The following is a 12,507-nucleotide window of genomic DNA, read 5'->3' as shown; positions in this document are numbered from 1 at the left end:
TTTGTAGCTGTGGCTGCTTGGTTCTTGAAGTCAGCCTGGTTTAGTAAGCAGTGAAAGAAGAAAACTGCAGGATGTTTTCTTGAACAATCTTCTGATGTAACTCTGTTTACTGTTTTCGTGTCAGTACCCAAGAGGAGCTTTCGGCCACCAGACTCTCACAACCTGTTTGTTTCCAGTCCCTGCACGTGGGGAGAAAAGCTCAACTACCTTCCGGGCGTCCGCCAAGAGCTCTGGACTTCACTCCCTCACTTGGCCGCTGCAGGGCCTCACGCCCACGCTGCGCATTCCAGTTGGCCTCAGTGGCAACAGGTAAGGCGAGGCGGAGCGCCAACTGTACCTACGCTGGGCGATCGTGTCTGGCCGGCGTTTGGCGCCCTATGTGCTCACTGCAGCGCCGCACTCACAGAGGAGGGTCCCGGCGGAGGCGGCAAGAACCTTAGAAGTGAGGCGACAAAATCAGATTGGTCCCGCACGGGGGCGCTGTCACCTGTCCATGGGAGGAGCCACAGCGGGAACTGGTTTTTTTGCTGCGCTGAGGGACCAGAGTCAGGAGAACCTGTTCAGACCATGAAGAGCGTCAAAGGCATCGAGAACCCGGCTTTCGTCCCTTCCAGCCCGGACACTCCGCACCGTTTATCTGCATCGCCCTCTCAGGTCGAGGTTTCTGCCTTATCCTCTGACACGCAGAAAGAGGATTCGCAGCTGCAGGAGCCTCAGGAGCCCCAGAAGCGTCCGGAGCCACTGGAGCTGTATCCTTCGGCACCTCCTTCCCAGGAAGGATCTGAGCCACTTTCGGTATCAGAGTTTGAGGAGGGGCCGTGCGGTTGGGGGAGTTTCCATCCGGAATGTCTCCAGCCCTGCAACTCGCCCCGGGGATACTTGCTTCACTACTGCCTTTTGGCTTTCACACAAGGTAGGGCTCAGCGCTCCCTGGAGAGGGCGTTGTTCAAAAGGAGAGCGAGGAGGGGGCTCAGAGAAATGGCAGGGGGCAGAGGTCAGGTGCTAGAGGGATCTACCGGTGTTAAGAGGCCATGCAAGGCGACAGGGACTTGGAACTTGAAAGCATTCTCACCACTTCAGCCCTACCAGGTTCAAGCTTCCTTTTTTGAGCTTCTCTTTTACTGCAACAATTAAAACTTGTTTTTTTTTTTTTTTTGTTTGTTTGTTTTGTTTTGTTCTCTTGTTAGACCTCAGTTTAGCATAGTCGATTCTTCCAGGCAAGATGACTGTATCCCCTGAGGAAATCTATTCCACATCACAAAAGCATACATTTTCCTGAGTCTCATACTAAAGAGATTTTTGAAATTGTTTCTGACATTAAATGGTTAATACTTTCACAGAAGAGAGTCAGCAATTCTTCAAAGGAAAAAAATGTATTTTACATATATAGTGCAGATTAGAAATATGCATTAATGTTTTGTAAATAATTTGAGTGTTTGTGAACACAGGTGATACCCAGTGGGCAAATTAGGAAAGGCTTCGGGCATTGTTAAAGGGTCAGCATTTATTAGTCATTCAATCACAAAAGAGTTAATGCAGTAATCTGTTTTCTTCGAGGATCTCTTACATTCTCTTGGGAGTTACAGATTAAGCCCAGGTGTATACCCTCAGGAGGTTGCAAGGTTTGGAAGAGAAGTCATACAGTAGAGGGCAAATGGGCCCTGTGGAAGAAAGCATGAAGTGAAAACTGCTTAAGGTGGTGCTTTTGATAAGGAAATTAAAAAATTAGGAAGAAACAATCCCACTACCATTGAGTCGAGTTTCTGAAGCTGTAAATTTTTACAGAAGTATATTGCCTTATATTCCTTCTGTAGGATGGCTGATGGTTTTGAATCTCCAACTTTGTGCTTGGATTTCCCAGGTGGTAAATCTTTACAGAAGTAAACTGCCCGGTCTTCCTTCCATGGAGTGGCTGGTGGGTTTGAACCACCAACCTTCTGGCTACCAGTCAAATGTCTTAGGCACTGTACCACCAGAGTTCCTAGGAAAAAAGAAGAGAGTGAGAAATTAAAGAAAGGAAGGCACACAGCTCCCTTGGTTATAGGGAGCTCTGGTGGTATAGTGATTAAGGCATTTGGCTACTAACCAAAATGTCGGTGATTGGAACCCACCTACTCCTTCATGGAGGAAGTCTGGTTCCATAAAGATTTACAGCCTTAGTAATGAAATGGGGGTCACTATGAATCGAAATAGACTCCATGGCTGTGAGTTTAGTTCTGGTTTTGGAGTCCTAGATGAAAGTGCTTAACAAATTCATTCATGCTTACCAGTTTAATTTGAATGTCTACAAACATTGCGAGATTTCTAAAATGTTTATTTGGAAAACTGTTTCCATAGTATGTTAATAGATGTTTAATGGGGCAAAAGGCCGCTGGGTGGCACAAATTGCAGAGAAGAGGCCATTTCTTCCCCAAAGATTGTTGTTGTTAGGTTCCCTCAAGTCTCTACTGACTCATAGAGACCCTATGTACCACAGAATGTAAGGCTGCCTGGTCCAGTACCATCCTCACAGTCATTGCCATACTTGAGTCCATTGGCACAGCCACTGTGTCAATCAATCTCATTGAGGATCTTCTCTTTTTTCACTGATCCTCTCTTTTACCAAGCATGATAACCTTCTCCAGAGACTGGTCCCTTCTGACAACATGGACAAAGTACGAGAGACAAAGTCTAGCCATTCTCAATTCTAAGGAGCATTCTGGCTGTACTTCCAAGCCAGATTTTTCTTATGGTGGTCCATGGTATTTTCAATATTCTTTACCACCACAATTCAAATGCATAGATTCTTCTGTGGTCTTCCTTATTCTCTAGCTTTCACATGCATATGAAACTCCTAAAATACTATAGCTTGGATCAGGCACACCTCTTTAAGACTCTAAAGAGGACTTTTACAACATTTTGCCCAGTGCAATATCCTTTGATTTCTTAACTGCTCCTTCCATGACAGTTGATTGTGGATCCAAGTGAAATGAAATCCCCAATAATTTCAAACTTTTCTCCATTTATTGTGATATTGCTTATTGGTCCAGTTGTGAGGATTTTAGTTTTCTTTATGTTGAGGTATAATCCATACTGAAGGCTATTGTCTGTGATCTTCATCAGTAGGTGCTTCAAGTCCTCTTCACTTTCAGCAAGCAAGGTGGTGTCATCTGTATTATCGCAGGCTGTTAATGAGTCTTCCTCCAATTCTGATGCCATGTTCTTCTCCACATAGACCAAACCAAACCAAACTCACTGATATTGAGTTGATTTGACTCATAGCGACCCCTCCTTGGGTTTTTGAGGTGGTATCTCTATGGAAGTAGATTGCCCATCCTTCCTTCTGAAGAGTGGCTGGTGGGTTTGAACCACCAGCCTTCTGGTTAGCAGTCAAGTGCCTTAGGCACTACGCCACCAGAGCTCCCTCATATAGTCCAGCTTCTCATATTATTTGCTAAACATACAGACTGAATAAGTATGGTGAAAGGATATAACCCTGAGACACACCTTTTGTAATTTTATACCATAAAGATTAAAACCAAGAAAACTACTCAGTAACACATGTGGTCACCGTGAATCAGAATCAATTTGATGACAACTGGTTTGTTTTTTTCCAATGGGGAAAAATTATGTCAAATTAACTTATTTGTCTCAGGATTTCTTAAATGCTCAGTCAAGGTTTCTCTTTACATTAATGTGCCTTCAATTTTCATATTATTACAATAGAGACATAGTATGCAGTATTTTATAGATTATTTATTTATTTTTAAAGTATAGTTCTTGGCTCTTGGGTAGCATAGAATTCACTTATGATTCATAGGCTTAATGAGCTATTCCAGAGGAATTTATGAATTATTTTTTTTTTTAAGTTTTTCCATTATTGCAATGCTTTCTAATGACTGATTTTTAGACAGATTGGCAAGTGTGTTAGAGTTGATTTTTAGTTAGAGAAATTTTTTTATTCTCAGATAAGTTTATCTGCTTATAAAAGTGTCATTCCTAGATAACTTAGATACTTTATTTTGAAACCTCAGGAATTATAATTTGATTTATCCTTCTTTCCTGTTCCCATTGAGTTGATTCTGACTCATAGAGACCCTACAGGGCAGAGGTGAATGGCACCATAGGGTTTCCAAGGGTATAATCTTTATAGTAGCAGACTGCCTCATATTTCTCCAGAACAGCAGCTGGTGGGTTAGCAGTTAGCAGCTGAACACTTAACCACTGTAGGAGCAGCCTTCCTTAACAGACTAATTAAATGGGCATAAAACTAAAATAACATTAAATCTTGTGAAGCCTGTTATATCACCTTTCTAGAAATTTATTTTCAGTTCAAGTCTAGATAGAGCAAAATTTCAATGATTACTGGTTTGTGTATACTCTTTCCCTTAATTAATGAAAACAATTCATGATATCTAAAAAGAGGTAATTTATAGTTTGATCAAATGCTTTTTTATTTTTATTTTGTGTTAACTTTAAATTTCTGTAAGTTTATATCTGGACAGGACATTTTTGTTAAGTTAGTCAAAACTGTATTGTCAGCCTTTTATTGCTTAGCATCTAATCCTCCATCATAGTATATTAGATGAATAGATTAAAGTTTTTTTTGTTTGTTCCATTTGGTGTTTGCTTTTACATTGTGTATAACTTAGAATGCTAGTGGTTAAAATAAGACTCAGCTTATGTTTACTTTTTGTTCTGCTATCTTTAACTCTATAAGACCAAAACCAACCAAACTCACTGCCGTGGAGTCAGTTCCAACTCATAGTGACCCATCCTTGAGTTTCCAAGGTGGTATCTCTACGGAAATAGATTGGCCAGTCTTCCTTCTGTGGAGTGACTGGTGGGTTTAAACCCACCAGTCTTTTGGTTACCAGTCAAATGCCTTAGGCACTATGTCATTTATGAAGGAGATCACCTTGACCTAGACTTAAGAAAGAATGAGTTGTCGAATCTCTTTTTTTTCTAACACTCTTATAGAATCATAATTCTATAACTCCTATAAGAGTGTTAGAAAAAAAGAGATTCGACAACTCATTGTTTCTTAAGACTAGGTCATGGTGATCTCCTTCATAAATAATTATTTTTAAGGATTGATAAATTTGGGAAGAAATAATGACCTGAAGGATCACCTGTACTTTTTGTACTTGGTTCTAAATGAGGCTTAAAGAGTGTGCCACATTTGAAACTCTCTAGTAACTTGGTGTCGTAGAATTTTTCCAGTCTGACTTTGGGTTTATCTTTTAAAGAAAAATTAGTTAAACCCAATTAACTGCAACTTAATATGTAGCATGCATCAATTTTAACACCTAAAAATTCACAAACTACAATTTAAAAGTGAACTGCAATTTTCAAGGAGGTAAGCTTAACTTTGCGACTTTGAGCTTTTAAAACTTGGTGCATTTAAATGTGTGGAAAGAAATGAAAAATCAAACTTTAATACACTGTGTTAATAATCATAATATATATGAAAAAGTGATAATGATATACACACATTTTCTTTTCTTTTAGGTGTTGTAGTAAATGGCCTAGTAAATGTTAGCATTTCTACTATTGAGAAGCGCTATGAAATGAAGAGTTCCCTGACGGGCCTGATATCATCAAGCTATGATATCTCATTTTGTGTGTTGTCTTTATTCATATCATTTGTGGGTGAAAGAGGACACAAACCAAGATGGCTTGCATTTGCATCCTTTATGATTGGACTGGGAGCACTTGTATTTTCTTTGCCACATTTTTTCAGTGGAAAGTATCAACTGGGGTCCATTTTTGAAGGTAAGTTTTTGTTGTTTGCTTTGCTTTGTTTTAACTTACAGAAGTAATACAAAAGTAAGTCATTAACTCTATACTGCAATTTATTGATATAGATAAATGGGGAAAAGATTTAAGTATCTTCCACTGATTACTGCTTTGTTCCCTATGTGAATTGTGTTGAGTAGCAGATTATAGATTTTTCATCACTTCAGTGGTTCTCCAAATTGTTAATCCTCTTTCTCATTCCCCATATTATACACAGTCCTCCTCCAAAACAACATCACCTGCTTTCCTTTGCAGGTGTTGTGATCTCATTGAGTATTGAGATCTATAGTCTTTCCCTTTGTGATTATGTTTACTGTGCTTATACATTGCATCCTGGAGGTGTTGATTTCTGATTTAAGAGAAAGAGTGGGGAAATCTTCCTAAAGACTAAAACTCGCTCTGTTTTGGCCTCTATATAGTTTAGAGACAAAGAAATTTATGAATTGCCTTAAGTGTTGCCCTGGTTAGATAAAGAACTGCATTATTTCTGATGAAGAAGTGATTATTTATATTTATAATTTATTTTCAAAGAGTTGTTTTTAATGGAAAAATGATTATGGGAGAGCTAGAGAAAGGTGATAATGGTACTGCATCTTAGCATTTTTACTGTCCTTCCTGGTACTTTTCATAGCAAATGTTGAAATAATTTTGAACAAAATCAGAGGGTTACAAATTCAGATGCTTCAGTGGTTAGTTAAGTGAAGGCATAACTTAGCATAAGAAGAGAAAGGAAAATTAGGGCCTGCTTCTCTGTAAGTATCATTTTTTTAAAAAAGTTGAGATTGTTATATTTGTGTGTATTAATAATGAAAAGTAATATTAAAGCTAATTGAATCTAGGAACAATTTCCCAATTATATAATAACAACAAATAGAAAAAAAATATATAACAAAGTACATGTGTCTACCATATGTTCTGTGAAATAGTATGTTATGTAATTTGGACATTGTGTGAACAATATATTGTATATAGTACATATGTTTGTATATATCTGATACACATATATCAAAGTAACCCCCTCACAGGCTACAGTGGCTCTCCTTTAGCTCTAGAGCTTGGGGGTTCACAAACTTGCACCTGTAATTGGCTGTCTCTGGGTGCACTGCACTCTTTTAGTAGGCCCTGGGAGGCATGGTCAAAATCAGAAGCCCCTATGGATACAGCAGAGCTGACTGCAGCCCAGCATCTGTCGGTAAGCACTGACTGGGATTGGTCAGGGCACGAGCCAGTAGCAGTCGCTGTAGCTGGGGGGCTGCAAGCCCTGCCATGGTGGCTGGAAGGCTGTAGCTGGAGGCTAAAAACTCAATATATGCCCTGCTTCCTCTTGGTTCCCTTCCAAGCAAGACCCTCCTTCTGTCCTACAGTTGAATATGGGGTTGGTCATTGTCTAACGAATGTTATGTGGCACATACATGTGAATATTATGCAGTATAGTTTTAGAAATACACTGATTACATAAGTAGACTTCATTTTGGAAGTAAAAATAAAATATGTAAGTGGTCAGATGAATAGAGGCTGCATTTTAAAATGTAGTAGTGTTTGGAATGGATGAGGTACTGTTATCAGTGAAAAGAACACTTTTTAGATAACATCAACTTTATATAATTTCATTGGAAGAAGTTTTGGTAACATGGCACATATTGTGGCATAGGTTGTAATATAACCTCTTTAAAAACCAAATAACCAAACCGATTGTGAGTCAGTTCTGACTTAATAGTAATTGTTCCATAAGGTTTCCAAGGCTGTAATCTTTATGGAAGCAGATTGCCACATCTTTCTTCCATGGAGCAACTGGTGGGTTCAAACTGCTGACTTTCTGGTTGTCAACTGAGTGCTTAACCACTTGTTCTGGTTACCTAGTGCCATTCTGACAAGAAACATGCCACCTATGGGATGGCCTTAACAAATGGGAGTTTATTCTTACAATTTGGGAGCTTTAAGTCCAAGTTCAGAGTTCCAGGCTCTAGGAGCTGAGCCTGGTGAAATATCAGCTGAGCAATTAACCACTGCACCACTAGGTCTCCTTGAAAACTAAAGAGTAGAGAAAAATATCAATTTTAATCTGACACAGAAAACATGATACTGATTGTAAGACTGCAGAAATGTTATTGTGTTTATAATATTTAAGTGGCAATCTTCTTGCTGCTTTGAGTCCCTCGCTCTTCCAGTTGATCAGATAACCTTCTTGTTCTTAAAGTGAGCAAACCTTGCAAAAAAGTCAGAGTTTCTAAACCAAAACAAATTTCCTAGTCCAGTGTAAAAGCTTGATATATCCTCAGTAATCATTTTACCTTCATCTCTTTGAGCTAATCTATAAAATTTATGTTTCCCTAAGAGAAATGGGAGCTCTGGTAGCGTAGTGGCTAAGACACTTGCCTGCTAACCAGACGGCTGGCGGTTCAAACCCACCAGCCACTCCTCGGAAGGAAGGTTGGGCAATCCTACTTCCGTAGTGATACTGCCTCGGAAACCCAAGGAGGGGTCGCTATGAGTCAGGGCTGACTCGACGGCACATAACAACAACAACAACAACAAGAGAAATGGCCAACAAATTAAGGTATGTGTGTGGCCAGAGGTAAAGCTCAGATGATTACTGAAGCCAAACATAAAATTTTAATACATTACTGCTTACTCTGCAAAAAAAAAAAAAAACAAAAACTCACTGCCATTGAGTCGGATCCGACTCACAGCAACCCCTCCTTGCGTTTCCGAGGTGGTAACACTATAGAAGTAAATTGCCCAATTTTCCTTCCAAGGAGTGGCTGGTGGGTTTGAACCACCAGCCTTCTGTTTAGCAGTCAAATGCCTTAGGCACTATGCCACCAGATCTTGTTACCTGCTTAATATATATTTTGTATTTTAGTGGGAGCAGTTTAGATACAGGAATTGGCTGATCTGTAAAATTGTTGTTCCAGGACTCATAATTTAAACAGTATCTTGTTAGTATTGGCTATCAAGTCAATTCTGACTCATGGTGACCCCATGTGTGCAGAGTAGGGTTCTCAAGGCTGTGCTCTTTTGGACGTGGATTGACAGAACAGTCTTCTGAAACAACTTTGGGTGGGTTTGAACTGTCAACCTTTTGGCTAGCAGGCAAATGCTTAACTGTTTGCACCACCCAGAGACCTAAATCTCAGTCATTCCAAATGAAGGCGAAACCTCAATTTGTCCCTTTTTTCATTCTTACAACTAATGTTTATTGATAAGGAACTAGACACAGTGTTGGAACAACAGCAATGATACAATTTCCTACTGTCTCAGTTTTATGTACAGTTGAGGAAAGACATAATTAGTAAATTAGATAATGGAAGACTGAAGTGAATATATCAGGGAAACAAACAGCATGATGGAATAGGATACAAAAGGGTAAGTATGTGGGTCAGGGAAGGCTTTTGGATCATGAGGAGCTGGTCGTGAAAGATGCTATCCAGGGTGGACAGAAGCATGATCAAGGGCCTTGGAGCAGGAAATAGCTTGGTAGGATTTAGGCATTGCCAATTCTTGCCAATTTACCAAAACTAGGAAGAATATGGCATGAGATATACTTGGAAAAGCTGGGAGACTTTAGAGTGAGGCACTTAGATTTTTGCTTCAAGTACAAGAAGAAAGGGAAAGGTTTTAAGCAGGGAAGTGCAGTGCCATGATATTTTTTATATTTTAAAATGATCTCTTTTGCTTCTGTGGTTCTGAGGAACAAAAGTAAATGGGAAGACATCACTTGGGGCTTTCTTGCTATCGAAATATCTGTTGTTAGTCAGTGCCATTGAGTCAGCTCCGACTCATAGCAACTCTATGTACAACAGAATGGAATACTACCTGGTCATGCACCGTCCTCATCATCTTTCCTTGAGCCCATCGTTGCAGCCACTGTGTCAATCCATCTTGCTGAGGGTCTTCCCCTTTTGTGCTGACCCTTTACTTTATCAAGCATGGTATCCTTCTCCAGAGAATGGTTCCTTCTAATAACATGAACAAAGTAGGTGAGACTAAGTCTGGCCATTCTCACTTCCAAGCGGCATTCTGGCTGCACTTCTTCCAAGACAGATTTGTTTATTCTTCTTTCAGTCTATGGAATTTTCAGCATTCTTCTATAGTGAGAGATAAAGAGGACTGGGATGGTAACAGTTGAGATCTAGATAAGTGACTGATTCTAGAGGAACTTTAAGGGGAAAAAATAGGACTTTCTCCTGGTTTGATTGTGAAAGAGCAGTGAATAATGACTTCCTAATATTTGACTGGAGCAGCTGGGGACATTTATTAGAAAGTGGAAATATAGGTAGAGTAGAATTAGGAGTAGAAATCAAAATTTGGGTTTGGATTTTTTAAGTCTGAAAAATGTATTTACACCCAGTGTTGTAATACGTAGTCTCAAACATGTATGCTTACGTAAATATCCAAGTTGTTCTTCAGGATTGATTCCAAGACATGCAAATACTGCATTGAAGGATTTTTTCATTACAATTTTTGATATTGTCACATTGATTATTAGAAAAGGATATACCAGTTACTGTCCTACTAATAAGGAGCCCTGGTGGTGCAATGGTTAAATCACTAAGCTACTAAACCAAAGGTTTATGATTTGAACCTACCAGCGGCTCCATGGGAGAAAAGATGTGGCAGTCTGCCTCCATAAAGACTTAGTCTTGGGAACCTATTGATGTTGTTATTATATGCCGTCGAGTCGGACCCGACTCATAGCAACCCCTCCTTGGGTTTCCAAGGCAGTATCACTACGGAAGTAGATTGCTTCACCTATTAGGCAGTCCTATTCTTTCCTGTAAGGAGTTCTAGTGGCATAGTGCCTAAACCATTTGACTGCTAACCAGAAGGTTGGTGGTTCAAACCCCCCAGCCATTACTCGGAGGGAGGTTGGGGAATCTACTTTCATAGTGATACTGCCTTGGTAACCCAAGGAAGGGTCAGTATGAGTCCGGACCAACTCAATAGCAGTGAGGTTCTTTTTTTTTTTTTTTTTAATAAGGTCACTATGAGTTGGAAGTCAGAATTGACTTGGTGGTAATGGGTTTGGGTTTGGTCCCAGTAATAATATATGAAAATGCCTGGCCTCTATTCTAAATTTTTATATTCCTTGTTTTGTTAGTTATCCTAAACAAAAATGTCATTGCAGTGTGTGTGTGTGTTTGGAAGTGCGTATGCAATAGGTTTGAAATTGTACCATATACCTAAAGGAGTCCAGATATTTAGAAGCAGTTGAATGTTGTTGTTGTTATTATGTGAATGTTAGACATCATAAATCCCTTCTTTTTAAAATGAAAAAATTTAGGATAAGAAATAAGTGACTTTACAGTAATTTCATAGATGGTTACAACAGCAAAAGCAGCCCGAGTTTTATGGTTTGGTTTTCAAATTTTGGGGCTTATGTTTATAATTAGGCTATTAACTGGATCAAATTATTTCACTCTTTTTAGGAATTACTTCTTTTCCAGTTTTAAGTAGCCAGTTATCATAATCTTCACTTTCTTTAAAATGTAGTAACATGTCTGTTCAAGGATATTAATCCTTGTTGGCATGCATGGGATCATAGAGCCAAAAATCTAAATTATTTTTATGATGCTAAGGATTGTTGCAAAAACGGCAAAGAGGCCACATATTCCGACCTCCTCTAACCCTACAAGAGGAAGACAGGATTACCAGAGTAACCCAAGGCCTATTACTGGAAGGCCAGACATGCTGCCTCCCTCCAGCCCTTTTTCCAACCGTTCCTACCAAAGCACCCACCACCTCTCTTCTGGGTTCGGTAATTCACTGCAGTGGCCACACAGAGCTCACAGATTATGGGGTTTATTAGGGAAGCACCACAGGCTACAATTCAAGTTCAGGAAAGATGCTCAGTCTCTCTCCCAGCCCACTGTGCCTCAGCCAACAGTCTCTCACAGTCTCTTTCCCAGCAGTACTGGTCCCTCAGTGTCTCACTCAGCAATGCATGTCTCTTGTGTCTCTTTCCCAGCAGCACGTGTCTCTTTCAGGAGTGCCTGTCTCTTTCAGCAGCAGGCCTTCCTCAACCAGCAGTCAGAGAGAGTTCTGCCTCTAGGAAGCCTCTTTTTGAGCCCGGCAGGGTGGTCACACTAGCTAATCACAGCATCAGAACTCTGAGCACCTGAGAGAGAGTGGGCACCTCCCAGAACATTGTTTTGTGCCACTCCCAACAGAAATACTCCAGGTGGACACCTTCAGCAATCAGGAGCTCCTCAGTTGCTCATAGAAAATCCCACCTTGGAGTTTACAAAGACTTATGGGTAGAAAAGCCCACACTAAGTAATTTACTACACCGCAATTGTGTAGAAGAAAACTGGAAATTTAAGTAGGAAAGGAAAAAAAAAAATTAGTTGAAACTTACTGGAAATCAATTAGAAGCAAGTAAATGTGCAATCTTAGGTAACATAACATAGCATAGTTTTACTGATTAATTTGACTCTGGCACTGAATGAATAAACATAAATTCTTGGGTGCTTTTTTTTTTTGTAATTGTGTTTTGTACTTATGACGAACCAGTGCCCGTGCTCAGTTTGGATGAGATAATCTCTTTAAGAGGAGATTAAAGTAAAGTAATACAGTGAATAGAAGAAAACAATATGAAACAAGAGATGCACATATAATTTCCACAGGTATGAGAATAACACAAAAGGAGGTTAAGACTTACCAAAAGATAGAAAAGTGGGTTTGAAAACAGATTGAATTTTCTATTGTTCTGCAAAAAAAAAAAAAAAA

General features: G+C 39.6%; 1 protein-coding gene across 1 annotated transcript in view; it reads left to right on the top strand.

Moving 5' to 3' along the window:
* Positions 1-567: 567 nt before the first annotated feature.
* Positions 568-12,507, top strand: part of SLCO4C1 (solute carrier organic anion transporter family member 4C1) — a 102,165-nt gene continuing 90,225 nt past the window's right edge. The window contains exons 1-2 of the mRNA XM_007942497.1: positions 568-913; positions 5,491-5,754. Coding sequence (XP_007940688.1) covers positions 568-913; positions 5,491-5,754 — 610 coding nt within the window. The remainder of the gene's footprint in view (positions 914-5,490; positions 5,755-12,507) is intronic.

The sequence above is a fragment of the Orycteropus afer genome, unplaced genomic scaffold (assembly GCF_000298275.1).
Source record: "Orycteropus afer afer isolate SDZICR_OR568_19922 unplaced genomic scaffold, OryAfe1.0 scaffold00091, whole genome shotgun sequence".
NCBI lineage: Eukaryota > Metazoa > Chordata > Mammalia > Tubulidentata > Orycteropodidae > Orycteropus > Orycteropus afer.
The sequence above is the reverse complement of the archived record's forward strand: the minus strand, read 5'-3'. Positions and strand labels throughout refer to the sequence as shown.